Raw genomic sequence first — 22,454 nt, 5'->3', positions numbered from 1 at the left:
CGGAAATTCTAGTAATCTATAGTAATTCTGTAATTGTACGTAATTACTAAAGTAGAACGTCTGGCACGTAAAGGTAGTTGAAAATCAGACCCGTGCATTAATTGCTTAATACGAAACAGACAACAGTGTTTTAAATTATGAACAATTCGTTTGGTCCAATTAATACATGTACAATGCAACAGTTCCACTTTGCATCCCGTTTATTGCTCAATCTCTCGTTGCAATGAACCTGTTCGTTCTTTCGCATAGGTATGAAGATCTCCGACAATGGTTCTTCCAAAATTCAGTTCCTGTAAATTGTTATTTTTGACATTTGACATTTCAACTAACGAGTTCCTATATTACCTAGAAATCGGCCTTGTTTCAGATATGAAACTCTTTCCTTCTGTCGTTCAAAAATAGTTAGGTTAGGCTAAATTAGGTAAGGTTAGGTTAATTCCTATATTATCTAGAAATTAGCTTCGTTTCAAACATGAAACTTTTTCCTTCTGTCGTTCAAAAATAACTTAGATTAGGTTAGATTAGGTTAGGTTAGTTCCTATATTACCCAGAAATTAGTTTCGTTTCAAACATAAAACGTTCCTTCTGTCGTTCCAAAATAGTTAGGTTAGGTTAGTTTATGTTAGGTTAGTTCCTATACTACCTAGAAATCGGCTTCGTTTCAGACATGAAACTTTTTCCTTCTGTCGTTCAAAAATAGCTTAGGTTAGGTTAGGTTAGATCCTATATTACCCAGAAATCGGCTTTGTTTCAGACACGAATCTCTTTCCTCAGTCGTTCAAAAATAATTAGGTTAGGTTAGCTTAGGTTAGATTACGTTAGGTAAGGTTAGTTCCTATATAACCTAGAAATCGGCTTTGTTTCAGACACGAAACTCTTTCCTTCTGTCGTTCATAAATAGTTAATAATGTCTTTATAAAGATGAAAGTTAATAAGAATTCGAGATCCTTTGCTATCCGTTGACCGTGATCAGGATTTCGATTAAAGCAATAAATCGCGAGATTCGTGGTCCTTGTTCTCGATATTTCTGGTAACAAAGCAGATAGTCAGAAAAAATTCCAATAAAATGAAGTCCAAAGAGCCGTGCAACACCGTTGGAGGATTTCGTTGGCGAAAGTCGAAAAAACTTCACGAGCTTGCACCTGAAACTGGCACACGAACAACAGAGCTTTTTTCACCCGCGAACCAGGCTGGCCCATTGTCCCTGTGTCAATTTCAGGGGTAAGTACATTTAATCTTGTAAAATATCATTTTCTTCTCTTCTTTCCTGGCTACCTCATATGTGCAGCACGGGAATAAAGTATGATGGTTGGGTAAGGAAATTGCAGAGAGTCTTGTCGTGTTATTTGCTGCGCGGTTTTAAATTGAAAGATGTTGGGATGAAGTACTATAGTAAACAGCAGACATCGAGTGTTTCTTTGAACACATCTGTAATTTCTGCGAATTTTCTGTGAAGTGTTGCGTAGTTACAAGTAATTTCCATGTACAGAATAAATATCGTACTCCTTTTTATCCTTCTTTTCGTTGGAAAAATGAAAAAATTCGTTGAGGATGGTTTAATTAATGACGGTATATATTTAATAAACAACATAAATTAAATTCAGTATGATTTTAGAGAATTTTGAATTGGTAATATGCATTTTAATTTAGTATATTAATATATTAAAGTAACAAAATTAATTTATTATATTAATTCACGTGTAATATTGAATGCACTCGAAATAAATTTGTTAGTACTATAAAAAAATATATTTTTTAGAAATTGGTAGCTACATATTATCAAACTACGTGTAATATTATTTAATGGTCCTGAAAAGTGAGTTATAAGATTGATTTAGAATGATAATAAATTAATATTATATTCGTAGAATGACATTGAAATTTATTAATTGTTTAATTACAAGGGAACTTTAATTAGATCGTACTTTTAAAAACCTACCTTGGGGAAATTTTGTTTAAAATTCTCAAGTATCCGACGAGTATGAAATCCGGTCTTACCCAAACCAATATTTTCCTCGGTCTATATTGAACACTGCAATAGTTTGAAAAATCTCTATCCTGTATCAAAAAATTTCTCAATTGAATATTACTGAAATTCGTTTACTGAGTTATGGATAATGATTATGCTTATTAAAAATGATTACTAAAATTATTTAATTAGTATGTTTGAAGCACGAATAAACCATCAATGTCTTTTTAATTGGAATCTTTGATTTTGCTTTCAAAATTTAAAAAACTTCATCTTTCACGTTAAGATTGTTGCGAGAGGAGTGCATATTTTACAATTCCAGATAATCTCAACCATTGCTTATCATATTACCAGTTGTAAATTCAAGTAGTGAATAATTTTTGATCATTATTATTATCGAAATTACCACTGGTAACTTCAAATTTCTCAAATTAATTGATCACATTTTTCGATATATTTAAGCAATTTAATCTCAATTCTGTTTAGAAATAATCTAAAAATTTCATTTAAAATACACGAGATATAATGAGACATAAAAACCAGTCTACAAACGAGAGCAAACTTTGTTAGAAAATACATGTAAAACATGGAGTGATCATCAAAGGACATAGAATTTCATTAGTCCCCTAATTTATGCCACAAATCAAACACCGCTAATTATACCTCATTTATACACTAATTTATACATCATGCCAACCTCTCCCAATAATTATTCCCTTCGTGACATAAACTCTAATTATCAGCATCGCTCACAATCCCTCCCGCACCCCCGCAGCTCGATATACGAAATTCCGCAATAACAAGTAACCGAGGAAAAACAAACGAACGGGAGAATCAGCGACAGAATGACAAATGTTATTCCTAGATGGGGAATTTCTGCTGTAAGCGAAGCATGAAAATGAACGTCATCGAATACTCGTCGGGGGGATAAGAAACACTCGAAGATTTGCAAACGCCGAGGATAAGGGGGGTACCGCGAGGAGGAACGGGGGTAGTTTATGGACGTCTATACGTTCGGTTGGTTCTGGCCCGGTTTCGATGTGCCGGTTACCCCACCCCCTATTCGGTTTCTCCATTACCCCGGTGGTCTTTATTTTCGAGCCATTACCAACGGTCTATTATAATAATGTGGAATTCGTCGTCTGAAAAGGAAAAGAGAGACCTGGCGACGGGATCTGGCGCGACCACCACTCTAAATTTTACATCTAAATTGAATCCCCTTAAGTAAAATGGCGGGCCCCCGCCGCCACCGTTCGCGTCCGTTCGTTCGTTCAACGTTGGTTTGCCGGTTATTACCGGGAAAGTAAGAGGCCGAATAATATCATCCCGATAACCGATTTCCACACGAAGTTAATTATTGAACCGTCCCATCAACATGACTTACGAGGGGAACCAAGGGCGGATCGGCGAGCACGACTCTACTACCTACGGACCTGCCTCGAGTTCATCTGATCTTCGCCGTGATAGATACCTACTTGCCAGACGATCGAACGTAAGAGATACCGCGAATGATCCAGTTTGGCAGGATTCATTGGCTGAATCTTCGGAATTACTCCCATTTGTTTAACCCCCTCGCCGTTTAACAAAATTAGGGGATGTAATTTATGATATTGTTGTAATAAAAATATTAAATACTAAAATAAATATATCATAGTGTAGTATCGCAGAATTTCCACCTCGTGCATAGGTGACTTTAGTTTGAAAGGTCACCGAGGGTTCGAGGGTCAGGTCGGTCGGAAAAACCCCGGCGATGCGTCAGGCCCTTAGCACGACCATATTTGGTCATGTTGGGGGAGGCTTTTGGGGAATATATAAAGAAGGTAAAAATGGTTAGCAAACAGTTATGTTGGGACAGTTCTTGTGTAGAGTTTTTGAGGAGTCTTTAGAACGGAGTTGTACAGAAAGAAGTATAAGTTGTTAATCGTTTAGTTGTATTTGTGTCGTGGAATGAAGCTGTAATCTTAAGTTGTAGTTGTAGTTGTAATAATTGATCTATCTATATTCGTAGACTTTATCGTAACCGCACATTGTCAATCCGTTATTATTAATTAATAAATAAAGTACTATTATTTACCACCACCATGATCTCTACAATAGGGATGTGGGGGCGATCCCTTTCCCTGCGTTTTGTCTTTTGTCTCCCTTTGGAGACGTCTTTGACCTACGAGGCCCTAAACAGACTAAGGTCTAACCCAGGTCTAACTGTGCGTTCGTTACAGTTTTCCAGCGTTTCCACTGGCTACTATTTCTTTGCATTATAACGCCTTAACAGATATGTAGCACGAAAATGTTTCAGCATAGCCAAATATGATTCACTTATGCTTAACACGTTGAGCCCGGCGTCGGTCCCTGAGGACCGACAGTGGACGTTTCGTTTGGACAGCATTGGTCCGTGGGACCGACAGTATCAAAGTTAAAAAATAAATATAGTAATTTTAATGATATTTATTGAAACACTGTAAATAAAAATTTGGTTTGGTTTTGCATGTATTACAAAACGCGAGGTGACGATTTTTCAGTCAAATTTCTGGCTGTCTTGCGTCCGAATAGCAAAATTGAATTTTTGTCTTAACATTGGAAAGGACAGGAATATGGACGCTGGGCTCAACGTGTTAATGATTCGCTATAGTCAAATTTATTATGAAACGTTTACAGTAGTATGGTTCGGGATGTATTTTTATAGCGAAGAGTGGATGAAGATACGTATGTGCTTCAATATAGTCAAATGTGATTTACTTATACTTAATACCGTAAAGTCTAATTTATTATAATATAGATGCAGAAGCGTGAGTCGCAATGTATCCTTCTAACGAAGATTCTTCGTCCATTGATGAAGATGTGTAGAGATATATAATAAAAAAGTATATCAAAAATCTAATAATAAATTTATACAAATCTATGAAAAATTCTTATAAAATCTATATAAAAATCTATATAGCGAGCAGGTATATAAAGAATCTGATAATAAATCCATATAAATCTATATAAAAATCTATATAACAAACAGGTATACAAAAAATTTAATAACAAATCTATATAAATCTGTAAAAAAATTTTTATATTTCTTATAAGTCTATAATATCTATATAATATCTATATAAAAATCTATGTAACAAACAGGTATATAAAAAATTTAATAACAAATCTATATAAATTTGCAAGAAATTCTTATAAGAAATATGAAAAGATGTATAAAATCTATATAAATCTCTAAAAAATTCTTATAAAATATATAGAAAGATCTATAAAATTTATATAAAAATCTATGTAACAAACAGGTATATCAAAAATCTAATAACAAATCTATATAAATGTATATAAATCTATAAAATATTCGTATAAGAAATATAAAAAGATGTATAAAATCTATATAAAAATCTATATAACAAATAGGTATATAAAAATCTAGTAACAAATCTATGTAAATCTATAAAAAATTCTTATAAAAAATATAAAAAGACCTATAAAATCTATATAAAAATCTATATAACAAACAAGTATATAAATATCTAATAACAAATCTATATAAATCTATAAAAAATTCTTATAAATATATAGAAAGATCTGTAATATGTATATAAAAATCTTTGTAATAAATAGGTTATATAGATCTACTTAATAAGTATTCCACCTGCTCAAGAATAAAAAAGATTTAGGTAAACTTCGATTCATTTTGCCTGCTTGGATTTATAAAGGACCTATTTGAGAGGATTTCCTCCTAAATCTTACTACTCCAACGGATAATAAAAGGAAAGGGAAGGATGGATGCATTTTGAGAATTGTGGCATCATCGCAGAAGCTTGCTGGCAGGCTTGTGCTTCAGACACTGGTAGGTCAGGTTAGAAATCGTATTTGCACGAACGGCATGATTAGGAGAGGACTCATGAGAATACTGCGCTGGTATGAATCCCAGCGGTGGCGAATGTGGAAGGATCGCCACAATTCCAATAGGAAGTCGACTCGCCTGATCATAAGCACTACGGGTATTTGTTCCCAATATTTAAAACACGGTAACAACGCTTCCAATTCCACACTCGATAAACGCTCTTTCCAAACTCTGTCACCAACGATGTGTTTACGCTCTAGAAATATTACTAGCAGACTAGGTCTGGTATAATGCAAGACTGGAGTGTTTAAACTCTTCTCGCGAGTTCACGCGAACTAAAGAACTAAATATGTTAAAATTGTCCTTAGGTATACCGTTCATCCTCTTCATCTAGACGTGACTCAGCGTGTGTACAAAAATTTTATGCCTCCGCCAACCAATCTGCGCCACGTCAAGCTGACAAACACCACATCATTCTTACTCACAAACACTATATCATCCTTTCTGAAACCTTGCTCTATTCCGTTACCCTCTCCTCTATCTCCAACAATCCTCTGGAAACTCTACGTTACCCTAATTCTATATACACTGTGCTGAAAGCTGCCAATGCGATTCGATCAGGAAAAATCGACTCGCTTTTAATTTTCTTCTCCTCTTCCATTCTTCATCCTCTTAGATATTAGGTTATCAAGTGTTTACCTATCCCTAACCTAGCATACTCAGTCAGTAATCGTTTATACCGATCACTTAATGCTCGCTTATTTGAAACACTGTAAATAAAAATTTGGTTTGGTTTTGCATGTATTACAAAACGCGAGGTGACGATTTTTCAGTCAAATTTCTGGCTGTCTTGCGTCCGAATAGCAAAATTGAATTTTTGTCTTAACATTGGAAAGGACAGGAATATGGACGCTGGGCTCAACGTGTTAATGATTCGCTATAGTCAAATTTATTATGAAACGTTTACAGTAGTATGGTTCGGGATGTATTTTTATAGCGAAGAGTGGATGAAGATACGTATGTGCTTCAATATAGTCAAATGTGATTTACTTATACTTAATACCGTAAAGTCTAATTTATTATAATATAGATGCAGAAGCGTGAGTCGCAATGTATCCTTCTAACGAAGATTCTTCGTCCATTGATGAAGATGTGTAGAGATATATAATAAAAAAGTATATCAAAAATCTAATAATAAATTTATACAAATCTATGAAAAATTCTTATAAAATCTATATAAAAATCTATATAGCGAGCAGGTATATAAAGAATCTGATAATAAATCCATATAAATCTATATAAAAATCTATATAACAAACAAATATACAAAAAATTTAATAACAAATCTATATAAATCTGTAAAAAAATTTTTATATTTCTTATAAGTCTATAATATCTATATAAAAATCTATGTAACAAACAGGTATATAAAAAATTTAATAACAAATCTATATAAATTTGCAAGAAATTCTTATAAGAAATATGAAAAGATGTATAAAATCTATATAAATCTCTAAAAAATTCTTATAAAATATATAGAAAGATCTATAAAATTTATATAAAAATCTATGTAACAAACAGGTATATCAAAAATCTAATAACAAATCTATATAAATGTATATAAATCTATAAAATATTCGTATAAGAAATATAAAAAGATGTATAAAATCTATATAAAAATCTATATAACAAATAGGTATATAAAAATCTAGTAACAAATCTATGTAAATCTATAAAAAATTCTTATAAAAAATATAAAAAGACCTATAAAATCTATATAAAAATCTATATAACAAACAAGTATATAAATATCTAATAACAAATCTATATAAATCTATAAAAAATTCTTATAAATATATAGAAAGATCTGTAATATGTATATAAAAATCTTTGTAATAAATAGGTTATATAGATCTACTTAATAAGTATTCCACCTGCTCAAGAATAAAAAAGATTTAGGTAAACTTCGATTCATTTTGCCTGCTTGGATTTATAAAGGACCTATTTGAGAGGATTTCCTCCTAAATCTTACTACTCCAACGGATAATAAAAGGAAAGGGAAGGATGGATGCATTTTGAGAATTGTGGCATCATCGCAGAAGCTTGCTGGCAGGCTTGTGCTTCAGACACTGGTAGGTCAGGTTAGAAATCGTATTTGCACGAACGGCATGATTAGGAGAGGACTCATGAGAATACTGCGCTGGTATGAATCCCAGCGGTGGCGAATGTGGAAGGATCGCCACAATTCCAATAGGAAGTCGACTCGCCTGATCATAAGCACTACGGGTATTTGTTCCCAATATTTAAAACACGGTAACAACGCTTCCAATTCCACACTCGATAAACGCTCTTTCCAAACTCTGTCACCAACGATGTGTTTACGCTCTAGAAATATTACTAGCAGACTAGGTCTGGTATAATGCAAGACTGGAGTGTTTAAACTCTTCTCGCGAGTTCACGCGAACTAAAGAACTAAATATGTTAAAATTGTCCTTAGGTATACCGTTCATCCTCTTCATCTAGACGTGACTCAGCGTGTGTACAAAAATTTTATGCCTCCGCCAACCAATCTGCGCCACGTCAAGCTGACAAACACCACATCATTCTTACTCACAAACACTATATCATCCTTTCTGAAACCTTGCTCTATTCCGTTACCCTCTCCTCTATCTCCAACAATCCTCTGGAAACTCTACGTTACCCTAATTCTATATACACTGTGCTGAAAGCTGCCAATGCGATTCGATCAGGAAAAATCGACTCGCTTTTAATTTTCTTCTCCTCTTCCATTCTTCATCCTCTTAGATATTAGGTTATCAAGTGTTTACCTATCCCTAACCTAGCATACTCAGTCAGTAATCGTTTATACCGATCACTTAATGCTCACTTAATGCTCGCTTATAGGTCAAAGCTTAGCCATGTTGGGGAAGCTTCGAGAAAATCCTGATTTTCTTAAGAAAATCGTGATTCACAGCTACGTCAATTTTTAAAAACTCACCATGGAACTAAGCTGACGCATCAAATATTTAACAGACTTAACGTCAGCAGAGTCCACGATGCGAGAGTGGCTACTCTAACCAAAAAGACTTGAAGAAGCAACGAACAGAATCTCGTGGATTTTTAGCAGGCTTTAGACCTGGAACTTAAGCTTAGGCTATATTAATATCTCGAAGCTTCAGCCTTCGAACTTCGCTATTGAAGTAATACTGATTATGTCCTTTTCATGTGCTACGTCTGTAATATCTCGATCACGAGTTAGCCATTGGTTAGGTACACACATTGAGTGACTACTCGGAATCCCCTCTCAAATGTTAAGATTTAAAGGGATCGATTAGACGTTAGTCATATACCGAAGCCAGATCAAACACGAGATCGTTGCTTGACGGAGTTAAGCTTCGTAATTCCTAAACGCCTGGTTGCAAGGATTGAAGGGGCAAGAGGGGAAGCTGCAACACGAACTGGTAAACGGTGAAAACAAGCCAGCACCGTTTTCATCGTTTCAACTTCGCACCCACGAAAGCTATCCCGAGTCATTTTCCGCGCGATCGCGTGAACGAACGAAAGGATTTTTTTCCTCGCGTAGGATCGTTAACCTAATTGGACGTGTCTTATTGCCTGCAGCTGTTCCCGCTGCGAAACAGAGATATTCGTGCATCGGGAAACAGGAAGCAGTCGTTCGTTACGAAGTTTATGTTAAATCTTAATAATCATCGCGGCGCCGGTGTAATTTCTTGCCCCGTTATCTGAATTACAGATTCAAAGCGGAGGTTTATACTGCACTGTTATGGCTATTATCCTCGTAGTTAGCTATGCCTCTGAGCAACGGCTTTCAATCCGTGTTCTAAGAATCTACCTTATTTTCAGACTTCGATATTCGCCGTAAATGCTCCGCCATCCTTTTGCCTCTGCTGTGATTTCGCTTATGAGAAAATGGAGAAAGGAAAATGGAAAAATTTCTATACGTATGTACGTATGTATAGAAATTTACATGTCTGATTCGAAGACTTACCCATTCAAAAAGCATGCTGAAATTCTCCGACTGTTGTCATGAAAAATTCTTACAGCAGCAGGAGATTAATTTAACTAAGGCTAATTGAAAACTACGTCTTTTTCATTACTAACACGGTGTTTTAGTATTTCACACAATTCGTACCCAGTTTTAGACTCATGGCCCGTTAAGTAGAGAATTAAATTTTAATTTAAGATAGCATTTATTTAAAAATTTCTTGCAAAATGGAAGATAAGTTCAATGTACCTTGGCTGGATTGTCACGCGTTTTATGCCTGTTCAATACTCGATGGAATTGAATAATCGATATTGTACACAGTTGTAATGTAAATATTTTATCCAAACGCGACACGTAGACTTTACTAAAAATGCAAAGATGGGACGAAGTATCTTTGAAACTCGAGGAGATTAAGGTCGCGTAATATTCATATCTGCGCGTGGTATGCATGCGAAAAATAATTCTTTGGAGAGAGGAAATAAGAGATAGGAAGCCTGCAGACAGTGGTCGTTACTGTATTTATATTACGACACGCAAGGTGCTTTACGTGTTTCACTTATTAACATCTGTGCACGAATCGATATCGTTGATGATGCAACGTTATGGCGCCATTTTGGCGTTACGAACGATGCTGGCTTCTTATTCCAATTTGCAATTTATGCGTCCTAACATCTGGCTGCTGCAACGCATGTGCATCGACGGTAGCTTCGGGATCGATTATTAGTCGGAACGATTACACGTGGAAATATTCTTCGCAGGGATCGTGGAAAATTTCGTGCAGAGCTTCGGCAAGTATCCATGAAAAATTTAATAAGAATTTTTAAATCGACGATACTATATTTTCGAGCAAGAGATTGTCTATTCGTTGGATTGTCAGAGTTAATTATTATTCGACAGTAAAAGGTAATTAAAAATCCAGACTACTTTCGTTTCAGCTTCTCAGTCCATACAATCAACAGAAAATTAATTGCAAACACGCCGTATATACATATATATATTTTCGCGTATAAATTATGCGAATACGAATGAAATGCAATTATAATTGGAATAAAATATTAAAAGCCGTAGAAAGGGGTTGAGGGTTGACGAAAACTCTCATGAAATGTCCAATTTTATTTTTCGGATAATTAGATGATATATATTAAGAATTCACTGGTTTTAATCGAACAATCAGAAAATAGCCTGGTATCAGTGATAGATATAGGACATCATTTTAATCATTAATGTTATTTAAATGGAGAACATTGCGAGTAAAGATAAGTTACGCAGTAAATTAATAATCATTCTTAAATTCTTATTATATTCTTCTTTATCTGGCAAACCAATCTCGAGATAGATACCAATCAAATTTCTAATAGGTACAATTCATCCCAAGAACCGACCTTATTGAGCCCCCTATATAAATGAACGATTGAAACTTAGGTTTAATGCTTATGGATTTAACACTAGGTTTACTGACGCTATCTGTATACCTATTTCTAAGGACAACTGCCAAATTGACAAGGAAAGGAAACCACGTGCCCTTTTCTTTAACGATTAGTTTGATTTAAAAATAATTATATATTATATCAATTTTTTACCATCATATAATTGGAGCAACCCTTCCGTCAAATTGACGGGTTCCGTTAATCTAGTGTTAATATAAATATAAAAATGATTGTATAACGTAAATAACTGAAGAAAAGCTCTATCTATTTATATGTGTATATTAACACATTGCGTACGGCACTATGCTCGTGCAATGTTCTAATCTGTCTAGTCTAATCTTTTAGTTTGTATTTTACTCCCAAGTCTCTTTAGCTCGTAATAAAAATATTGGAATTTGTTGAAAATGAGATACATCTTAACGTATATACAAAAATCAATCTATCAGGAGAAGTAGATATATCTTTAAACTCTGCGCCGAACAGGTTCCGGGAGCGCGTGAAGTGTTTATTTTACGCGTTAGATAAGATTTAGGGGACCAGGACGAGCTGCAGTCGCATGCCCTTTTTTCACATTCTAGTTTTAACTCTCTACGCGAACGGTTAGAATAGTTGAGATATACCTTCCTTAGCCCATTCAAGACCGATTGCACACCGTGTGTGCAATAATAACAATGAGCATTTATCAGTTTTTCTGAGTAGTCGCTCCTGGGGACCGTATTCGAAAAAAATCGCCGTCTCGAATGGGTTAGGGGAGATTAGAGATAATTATAAAATACAGACAGTTATTTCTTTTTACCCATAATCCCAATAGAATTAAATAACATCCTTTATTCCCTATATTTGCCAATCAAAGTATATCCCTGCATTCATACCAATCGAAACATTGTTATCAACACCCTTGAACTATCCTAAACCCTCGTAACCAATCGACTGTTCAGCAAATCCCATCCATAATCACCCTGTTGGATGACTAACGATTCGTTGGCCCTTAGACACTAGAAGGACCTGGCTGATAAACGCAGGCCAATTTCCAAAAACAATTGCCTCATTCCCACTTTCTCCAAGGGCCAATGGTCGTCTTCACCCCACCAAAACCTGGCATTATATAAGCACCCACAAAATTTGCGAAAAGTCAGTTTCAGTCCAGTTCAGTCAGTTCAGTTCCTCTCCTCCGACTTGTATTTTTCGAACGTAGCTTTGTTGCTAGAACCCGTATTGTATATTGAAATCCGGGTTCCAACGACCCAAATTCTCATCCAACCATCCAACCATCATCCCACCATAGGCTGTAACCCAACGAACCCCGAAACAACAGCTAAACCCTGACGCAGGCGGACAAGAATTCCGCCATCTTGACGTGAAGTGTTAGCAGGGGTGCGGGAAGGGGTTATTGTTTTGCATGGGTTTGCATGTGCCAAGTGCGGTACGCGAGCTTGCGTTCGCTTGGGTTTTTCAGGAAAGTCGTGCATCGAGGGAGCCACGTGAAGCACATTGGCGACCGACCGACAGCTCTTGTCCACCGACAACGGGGAACACGCTCGGCTGGCCTATTCTATATTAAACAGTATGGTAATACACGCGCGTGGCGAAAAATGAGTAACAAGGATATCCCGGAGTCTGGCTTGTTATTATGCAATAACTTACCAGCCTGTGCCCATCCCCTCGCGGTGGCCCGTGTCTTCGCGGGGCCAGGGGGGCGCTGAGGGGGTGAGAAGAAAAAAGGGGCGGAAGAAAGCAGGGTCTAAATGTGCTTCACGGGCCAAGCAACGTCTCTATCGGGACGTCAGCTCTGAATATGCATGCCGAACGTGCATGCACCGAGCACGACGGCTTTGCGCCGGTGTCCGTGCGTGTCCGTGTGTTTGTCCATGCGTGGTGGCAAGAGTGATGGTGCAGTAATGTGATTGCTCTGTGAGAGAAGGTGATCGTTTCCGGTGAATCGCCGGGTGACGTTGGTTATGATTGTTTGTGGAATGGAAACTTTTGGTTCTAGCAGAGCTGCGCGAGTACTTGGGTTCGCCGGGAATCGCTGTGTGTTGTTGGTTTGAAGAGGTTTGGAGCGAAGTGGTCTGACAGTGTCACAGAAATGATGAAAGTGTTCCATTCTCTCGCTTTTCGATTTTGTTCTTACCGTGGATCGGGGGTATGAAATTTACGAGACCCAATGCAGAATTGATTTGTGGTAGAGTGTGCTGCTGTTGTTGTAAGTTGGTCTAGGTATGTATTAGGTTGATCAAAAAATTCTATTGCTTCCTATTTTTATTTCCTTTTTTTTTTTTCTTTTTTTTATGGGATTCAATTTCAGTTACGACTGACAATTGATTTATTTTGTCGTCGTGGAAATTTGTATTTTTGTTATTTATATATTCGGTCGGAGCTCCTACGACCTGATTCTCGGTACTGACATGTTTTCCTGTCAATCCGCAAAAATCTATCTGTCCGAAGAAGGTTTATGGAAACTACCTCCGTTGCAGATTTCTTCGTACGATGCATGTACAGAATGTAATGCTTCGGATGCACTTCGTCAAAGGACGTATTTACTGACCGAATTCTCGATGGCGACTAATGTTCCCCGCAATATTATACCGGCTTTTTATAATTCGTATTTCGAATTACAGCGTGCGTATATTTCATCTCTGATTTGTTGAATTTCGAAATAAAATGATAAGTACATGCATATACAAGCAAAATTTAATTACTTTTCGATCAATACGGTGACAATCAGGGTGTTTGAAGAATTTTCGAAATAAAATTTTAAAATACATTTCTAACGAATAATTTAATTCGCGTTGGTATTTTAATTACAAAAATGACAAATCGGACAATTTGAATTTAGTAATTTTTTAAACATTTTATATTTCTAATATATTTATTCGTTAAACGGTATTTGTTATTTAAGTCATGGAATGCATTTGTGCTTTTCTCTGTGTCGTAAATTCAGGTCATCATCATCATAGCTATTGAACGTGTTCTCCTGTATATTTTCTCTATCTCGACTTAGAGTGTGTCTACAGCCAAGTTTTTAGAATGATCTTGTATACAAGACACATCCAGCTTATCTCCAGAATGTAAAGAAGGATCTTTCTTGCCAGGAATTCCGCCTTTTTTCCTCTTCTCAAGCTCGTGTCCTTTTATTTAAAACGAAAAAAGCTCTAGATACACACTATCAGTTGTTATGCAAAGGATTTGACTGGGCAAAATACAACAAAAAATATCAGAAGAAGTAAAATTAGAAATTGTAACAATCCTATTAATTAAAAATTTTTTCGTTTAGTAAAACAAATTGATATAGAAATTAGTTTAATTTGTATTCTTTCTTTTTCAAACGTATCAGTTTTTATATTTATTCGATACTTTTTTACATAGTACTCAAGAGATCGGAATATAAAATATTACGATGCAACCTAGTAATAAATTAAAATTTATTCAAAATTTATACAAATTAGATAAACCTTTTGAGCAAAAGAACGCAAATATTCTAGGTAAACCATTAAAATCGATACACCTAATATCCTTTGTTTTTTAACTATATTTGAGAATTTTTTAATCGATTTGAATGTTTTCGAGAAAGGAAAACAATGCATAGAAATATGTTTTCCGAATTTCTTGATTACATTTAGGAGTACCAAAAAATAAATTAATTCTTGACAAAATGTTGTGTCAAAATTTAATTGCATTCCTCAATCAAGCTGTATTTTCAGATCAATTTTCTGTAATACAGCTATCCACTAAAAATAAACCGAATAAATTTTCCATTTCCTAATAATCCCTAACCTTTGAAGCGTCACTACAAATTGGGGAAAATATCAAAGTTGAAATTACTTTGAATCGCATCGAAATCGGTGAAGTGTTATCTTCTCTGGAATAATTATTTCAGTAATTATTTTAAAATAACCAATCGTGTAATAATTGTATACAAATGATACATTAGCATCGTCCTATAGATTTCTCAATTTTGCAATATAAAAATAATTTCATTAGTCTTCAATGTTACATGTGTTAGAGACAACCATATAACATCGCAGAATGATCGATATTTTAGTTTAATAATTACGATAACGCTATTCAGAAGTCATAAACCATGATAATAAATGGTTAGAAACTAATGGATATTTATCGTTGCTAATTAACCCATACAGATTTATCGTTTTTAACGTATTATTAATGATAAAATTATTATTAATGTTGCGTTTGTTACAATTAGTGATACAATAAATTGTATCATATATGGACATTCCTATTTATAAATAATTTCAATAACGAAACATAAAATTTCTAATTTTGCTAAAAATCAAAATTACTATAATTATTGGACATAAATTTATTTGAGGTAATAAAAGGCGCCGAGATGCAACGAATATTATATCAAACAGACTAGTTAATAAGTATATAAATGATGGTATAAATCTATGATTTACCATTTCGTTGACGCCATTTAATTATTTAAGTAGGAAAAAGAGAAAACACCTTTTGATGGTGTCACATAAATGTTCAGTAATGACGTAGTGTAACTGAAACGCATTATTGGAAATTTCATTGATCGAAAGGTCTTTTGAGAAATAATCCTTGCTAAATAAATAATGACAAGAAACGAAAAATATAATCTGATATAGCATTTTTATAAAGAGAAAAGTCTGGCTCACGGCTGTTCCATTAAAATTTCACAGCTTTTCGTGGATTGGTTCTCGAATCAGAGTTACCTTTATTATCGTCCCGCTCATTTGCCAGTATTTCGAATTTCGTTTAAACGTATGAATCAGTAATCACGAATGAAAAGTTTAATAATCGTTAATTGATTTTATTAAATTGTAAAATATTCACTTTGTCGTTCTATGAAAAATAATCACTGCATTGGAATTAATGGCACTGGCATGTGAAGAGGCTTCGGAAATTACTAACGACAGCAAAGTCTACGTGAAAAATATTGACATAGATTTGTTCGAATATTAAATATCATAATTTTCGAGAATAAAATTGCTGACTATTCTAATTTCTATTCGACACGAGCATCGATATTGTACGATTATTTCATCCGGAATAAAAGCAATCTAATATTATTTTCTATTTATATTATAAGAAAAACAAAATTTCACTGATTATAAAATCGTATCTTAACTCATCTTAAGAAACATTGGATCAAAAATTAGTAGATTTTCAGTTATTTTTACGAAACAAAGTATTTCTTTATGCATGCATAATAAAAATAAATCTCATATGAAGTCTCAAATTCTTAACAAAAAGAAAGGAAGAAAAGAGTAAATTATTTCGACGCAATAAATAAAGACAGTTTCATAAAGTAAACGCATAGAACAAACGCGTCATGCGATCAGCTGTTCATTAACTCGTCCGCCATCTTGCTCTATCTCAGTTCGTCTTTCCCAGGCCCTACTGAAAGCGTTTGAATGCTTATCAGGGCTGATTGAATGCCTTCTCCAGGTAGAAATTGAACCGATCCCTTCTTCCTTTATAACAACTTCCTTCGAATTGAAAGGAACAACGAATCTCTCAGATTTAACGACTCGAATCTTTTCCCAACGTTTAACGAAGGCGATGGCCAGTGGCGCCATTAGTGGCGCGTCCGGAGAAGCTCCAGTAAATCGTGTCTATCGTGCACGTCCGCGAAATTTCGATAAGGTCCGACCGTGCATAAATTCCGGCCGCGGGAATATATTCCGTATGACGAATGCATGCATTCCTTATCAATGCACGCAACTGTGCGCCTCGAAACGATCTGATCGCGACGGAATACTTTAAATGCTTGTGTCGTGCCTCTGTGTGATTTCAGCTCGAAAAAAGGTAAAGAGGGAAACTCGTACTTTTCTTCGCGCCATAACGACACACGATGTTTACGATTGATCGACGTTCTCGAGATAACATTTTTTCGCCGAATATTTACTGAATATTTCGAACGAGTGTACGTATTATATCCAGTTTGGTTATATACAACGAATATTTTTATTATTTTTCTGGATATTAAAAATGTCGAAAAATTATTTATATGGAAGTTGTTCGATGGATAGAAATGTAATTGTAAAAGAAGGTACACGAATTTTTATATCGAATAATTTTCTTGAGCGAATAGGTATGTTTCCATTGGATTTTGCGTATGTTTGAACAGTAAATTATCGAAAATTATTATGTCTGATTTGGTTATATACGACGAATATTTTTATTATTTTTCCGGGTTTTAAAAGTGTAGAAAAATTATTTATATGGAAATTGTTCGATGGATGGAACCGTAATTGTAAAAGAAGGTACACGAATTTTTATATCGACTAATTTTCTTGAAGAATATGGATGTTTCCATTGGATTTTGCGTATGTTTGAACAGTAAATTTAATTAATCTAATTTCGAATTCTAATATTAAACGAGTTTACCGTTTTATATAAAAATACCGTTTAATAGTGTATATTCGAACAAGTTATTCCTTCGTGCTGAATAAGAGACAGCGTCTGAGAGCATATGCATCTTTGATGCTTTCTCCATTCATTTCCAACCACACACTTTCTTAATAAATAATCATCGTCAATATCGGGAATATGAAATAATAAGAACGTCGGATCTAATTTTTCCCCTCATTGAAACTGAACTTGGTAACGTTAATGGAATTTGTAACCACCTTTCGTTTCTTCGAAACGAATCGAAACGTCGCTATCTCCACCGGTATAGCAACATTGAAATAAAAAATTTCGAAATGCTGTTTGAAGCAATATTCAGGAGGCACTAAAATTTGCCGGGCAGCGTAACACGTAGAAAAGTACACAACCCGGTTGTGCACGTGTCCCGATGTTCCGTCGGTCTCCCACTGACGATAGGATCTAATCAAAAATCCACGGCGAAATCTCTTCAATTATCCGTCGGTTGTGGAAGGCAGGAAGGAAGGAAGGAAGGAAGGGCACGGGCTAGCAACAAACGAGGATCGGGGCCGCTTGTAATTGCAAGCCCTAACACAGCCCGATACAACGTGTTATCTCTAATAACAGAACTGTCATGCATCAAAGTTCTCCAGTTGGTGCACGCGATTCGGATCTTCGAGGCTGGACGAGGGCAAGAAGAGGCGTAGTCCCACCACCGCGATAAAACCTCTCGACTCCGTGAGCCTGGTCTGGCGGAACGTACGTGCATGCCGATTCGAACAGGCTGTGTGCAGCCTGTGCGAAATCTGGACCGGTTGGAGCCGGTAATTTTCAGGGTGGCAAAGGATAATTGAACGATTAAGCGCGCCAGGACCCGGCCTTTCAGCCAGACCAATCTCTGTACGACGACGGGGACAGCGAGGACGAGGACAGGCCGACGAGGACAGCGACGACGAGCAAGGGCCAAACGAAAGAGGCGGTCGAGCCGAGGCGGAAAGCGTATAGGGCAATTAAAAAGTTTGATTACCTTGCGACGAGTGATGTTGAACTCTCGGTTGCAGCTCTTGCATTGGGTGACCAGGCGATCGTTCGCCCAGGTCGCTGCACCCTCTTGCTGCTGCTGCTGCTGCTGCTGATGGTGTTGAGCGTTGTCAGCGGCCTCCCGTAATTCGACGGCCGCCAATTTTGCCGCGCTCAATTGTCCCCCAAGTTCCTCCAGAGTTCGTTCCTGCTCGATGCAGATCTCCTTCAGAGCGTAATACTTCTCCTGCAGTGCCAGGTATTTCTGCAACACACGGCTTCGAATTACACGCTCCACACCTCCAAACTTTGTCCAACCTTCTTCCGGATCTCTCCTTCTATCCGCCCACTACACCCTGCTTGTTAGACGGCGCGATTGCGAGTCGAGCTACGTCGACTATTAGTGACGAGGTCCGATTGCGAGACGCTGAAGAAGTTTGGTAAGATTGATGCAGAGAAGCAGGATGGGAGAGAGAAGGCGGAGCGAGATGGTTGGAAGATCGATCGAGGATGCTAAAGCCTTTTGTTGTTGTTGGGTGATATGGTACGTAGGATCGTTTTTGGTTGGATTGACGCGAGATAGTATCGTTGGCTTCTTAATGGAATAAAATAAGCTTGTAAATAGAATGACGCTGACTAGCTATGAAGCAAGAGAGATTCGCTATGGACACACTTTTCTCATCTTTCTTAACACTAAACGTGTACCAAGCAGGGTCAAATGTGTTAGTGGTGCATGAAATTTAATAACAATAAGAACAATTATTTATTTAATTACAAAGATTATCAAACACAAATATTGGGTTGAAATATTGATTATTTTATCACTATCACATGCTCAAACGTCTTCTCTCTATTAATACTCAATTGCAACTTTTTTCTTTCTTCTTTCATACATTACATTAACATACACAATTCACACAACACCTCGATCATTACATACATACTCATTTATCATAATAACCTGAATTCGTTAGATATTTCAATCCCATGCATACTTGTTCCACTCATTCCAATATATATATATTTAAAAATCTACGCAACCATTACCACAAAATGACTCTTTCAAAATTTACTTCATAATTGTACATTTATTGTTACTTTCTTCGCTCATCTGACTTTCTGTAAATTCTTGTATTACCTGCTTGTTTAATTTCTCTCTGTCCCTTTTTGTAAAAATAAGAATACATGTTTGATTATTTTATTATGCATCGAAATAAAATCGCGAATTATTTCCTTTCATAAGTTAATAATTTTTTTCGAAAAATCTAGGTTTATTTCATAAGGGGTCATTTGACAACTGACTTTCATAAATTGACTTTCAAAACTGACACGCTAAATTGAAACTGATACACTGACTCACCCGCGCACTTGCACCTTCATTTAACCCTTTGCACATGGCAATTTTTTCGTTACAGGAATATAGTAATTCGGAGACTTTCTGCCATAAAGTCGACGATATTTTCAAAACGGTAAATAAGAAATGCAAATTAATTGTGAGGCGTAGAATTTACCTCGATATTCCACGCATCGTTGGGCAATTTTAAATTTTAAATATTAATTAACAACGATCTTTAGCATCTGATTAAATGGTGACTGATTGCAAAGGGTTAAACCTTGCACTCTGTCCTTTTTCATACTCAGGCTTTCTTTCTTGATCACTTCATTCCCTACGCGACCTTGGTAGGTCAGATCTTTCAAACACAGGACGCATTCGTAAACTTTTCTGTCATAAACATCCCTTACATTCGATTTTCTCATGCACGTGGTCACTTTCGTTCTAAGCCTAAACACTCTTGACTCTCTTTCAGGGGCGTACCTCATTCCATTCCTACATGGTATAATACGAATAGATGATCGAAGCCATGGCGTTCGATTTAGGGTTGATATCAAAATCAATGACCAAACTGTGAGTTTGTTTGCCTTGTTTCGTTGCATGGAAATAAAATTTTTTTATTTTCGATTTCGAAGAATTGTTCCATAGCTGTACTTTTCTTTTGATGAATCGTGTTTGCAGTTTGTATTACCGCCACCGTTGTTTCGGTTAAAAAAATAGATGAAATTGGATACGTTAAATGTCGGGATTTGCATCTGTATTATTAATCTGCCGAAAGAATAACGAGGTATTCGATTCTGATGATAATACGGTGTAAAGCAAAATTTTCCCCTCTGCGTTCATTTCCCCAGTAATTCGTTATTCGATCTATTATTTCGTGTAGCTTCTGGCGCACGCGAAATGCAAAATTCATTTACCATTCTATCAGAAAAAAGGAAAAATTTGCGGAGAAATTTAAAGGATCGTTCTTTGGACAAAGCATTGCGTTAGAGCGTTAAAGAGTAATTTTATTTTAATTTTATTTTAGATCCTAATAATTCCCGAAGGAGCTAATTCCTCGCATAATCTACTTCAACCCATTAAGGGCACAAGGCCAAGACGATTTTTAAATTGTAAATTAAAACGTTTGACCGTTTTAATATCGTTTCTTTCATAATCCTTGTCCAACTTAAATGCAAAATAATTATTAACGTGGTAATTGTAAAATCGCAAAATATTGCGTTTGCACGACCTTGGGCCATAATGTGTTAAATATTAAATATAATTAAATGTAAATAAAGTACAGGTGACTCTCCTGTAACACGGTAGATAGGTTCCTAGAAAATGCCGTGTTGTGTGAAACCGTGTTGTATAAGACCCAGAGCCAGTACGAAAAGGGGGGGTTACGTTTCGAAAACTTACTAAAAACAAATTCTTTTTTTATTTCTACATAAACAACTTAATTTTTATTAAAAATATAAACGTATGTACGACACAAAACAAAACAAAAACAAAAATATTATTTTAATTTAACGCAACTTTAATTTAATAAACTTCTTCGTCGTCATTGCTCGTATAGAAGTATAGTGTTGTACAAAGGTTTTTGCAATTTTCTTATTGTGTTAGAGCGAAACCGTGTTATAGGATGCCGTGTTGTAGGAAGGCTACCTGTACTAGTAATTAAATAAAGTTTAAATAAAATTAAATAAAATTTAATTCAATAATTAAATAAATTAAATAAATATGGTACTTTGGTCGAGATCACGACGAGAGAAAGAAATTTCGTACGATGCTATCTCGTGGTCGTAAGTGACCATAATTAAATTACAAATATTATTTCAATTGGCAAACACGATCAAGATACCATCTCAGAGTTTGGTCATCCAGTTAGGAAGCCATTGGTGCACGCGATATGGCGAAGTTGAGGCCGACACACAACGTACCTCGGACACCCGCTTCAACTGATTGATCTCCTGATGTAATTGAGAGATCCTCTGGGCGTTGGAGATCGATGATTTCTGCAAGGATGTTCTCCATTCGCGTTCGAATTGCAATTCCCTCTCGACGCTGTTCGCCTTCGCCTCCTTCTCGGCAGCCTCAGCCTCCAAAGTCTTCGCCTTCTCCACTGCCCCTGATATCACGTTGCTCATTTCCTTGCACCTGATCAAGTCAAATCGCTGATACTCAAAAATCTCGGACACATTACCATATCCTCCCTCTCTCTAATATTCGTGAAAAACGATCAAGAGACTGTGAAAATTTCGACGACTGACACTCTAACAGCGTTGAGAGAATTTTGCGGAAAATAACACGACGTACAGTCGCTCGGGAAAGTACTTCAATGCCAGCATTGCAAACTTTGAACAGGTGAAATGTGCACGATGGACACGAAACTTTGAAGATAGTATTGTGCTTGAGATAAGATGCAAGCCTGTGTGGGTAAAATTGGAAAACAATTCAGTGATAGGTACAGGATATGTGAAACGTGAAATATTTAAAGACTGTGCATAATTATTAATATGCAATTAATTAATATT

The 22,454-nt window shown here is 35.9% G+C and overlaps 1 protein-coding gene across 3 annotated transcripts in view; it reads right to left on the bottom strand.

Moving 5' to 3' along the window:
* Positions 1–22,454, bottom strand: part of LOC108550255 (RUN and FYVE domain-containing protein 2) — a 38,245-nt gene that overhangs the window by 2,919 nt on the left and 12,872 nt on the right. For all 3 annotated transcript variants that reach the window (XM_017903961.1, XM_017903960.1, XM_017903958.1), the window contains 2 exons: positions 21,861–22,077; positions 18,613–18,870 (listed from right to left, as the gene is read on the bottom strand). In XM_017903961.1, the coding sequence (XP_017759450.1) occupies positions 18,613–18,870; positions 21,861–22,077 (475 nt within the window). The remainder of the gene's footprint in view (positions 1–18,612; positions 18,871–21,860; positions 22,078–22,454) is intronic.

Source organism: Eufriesea mexicana, unplaced genomic scaffold (assembly GCF_001483705.2).
Source record: "Eufriesea mexicana isolate 0111107269 unplaced genomic scaffold, ASM148370v2 scaffold2645, whole genome shotgun sequence".
Lineage (NCBI taxonomy): Eukaryota > Metazoa > Arthropoda > Insecta > Hymenoptera > Apidae > Eufriesea > Eufriesea mexicana.
This window is presented reverse-complemented; position numbering and strand designations above follow the sequence as displayed.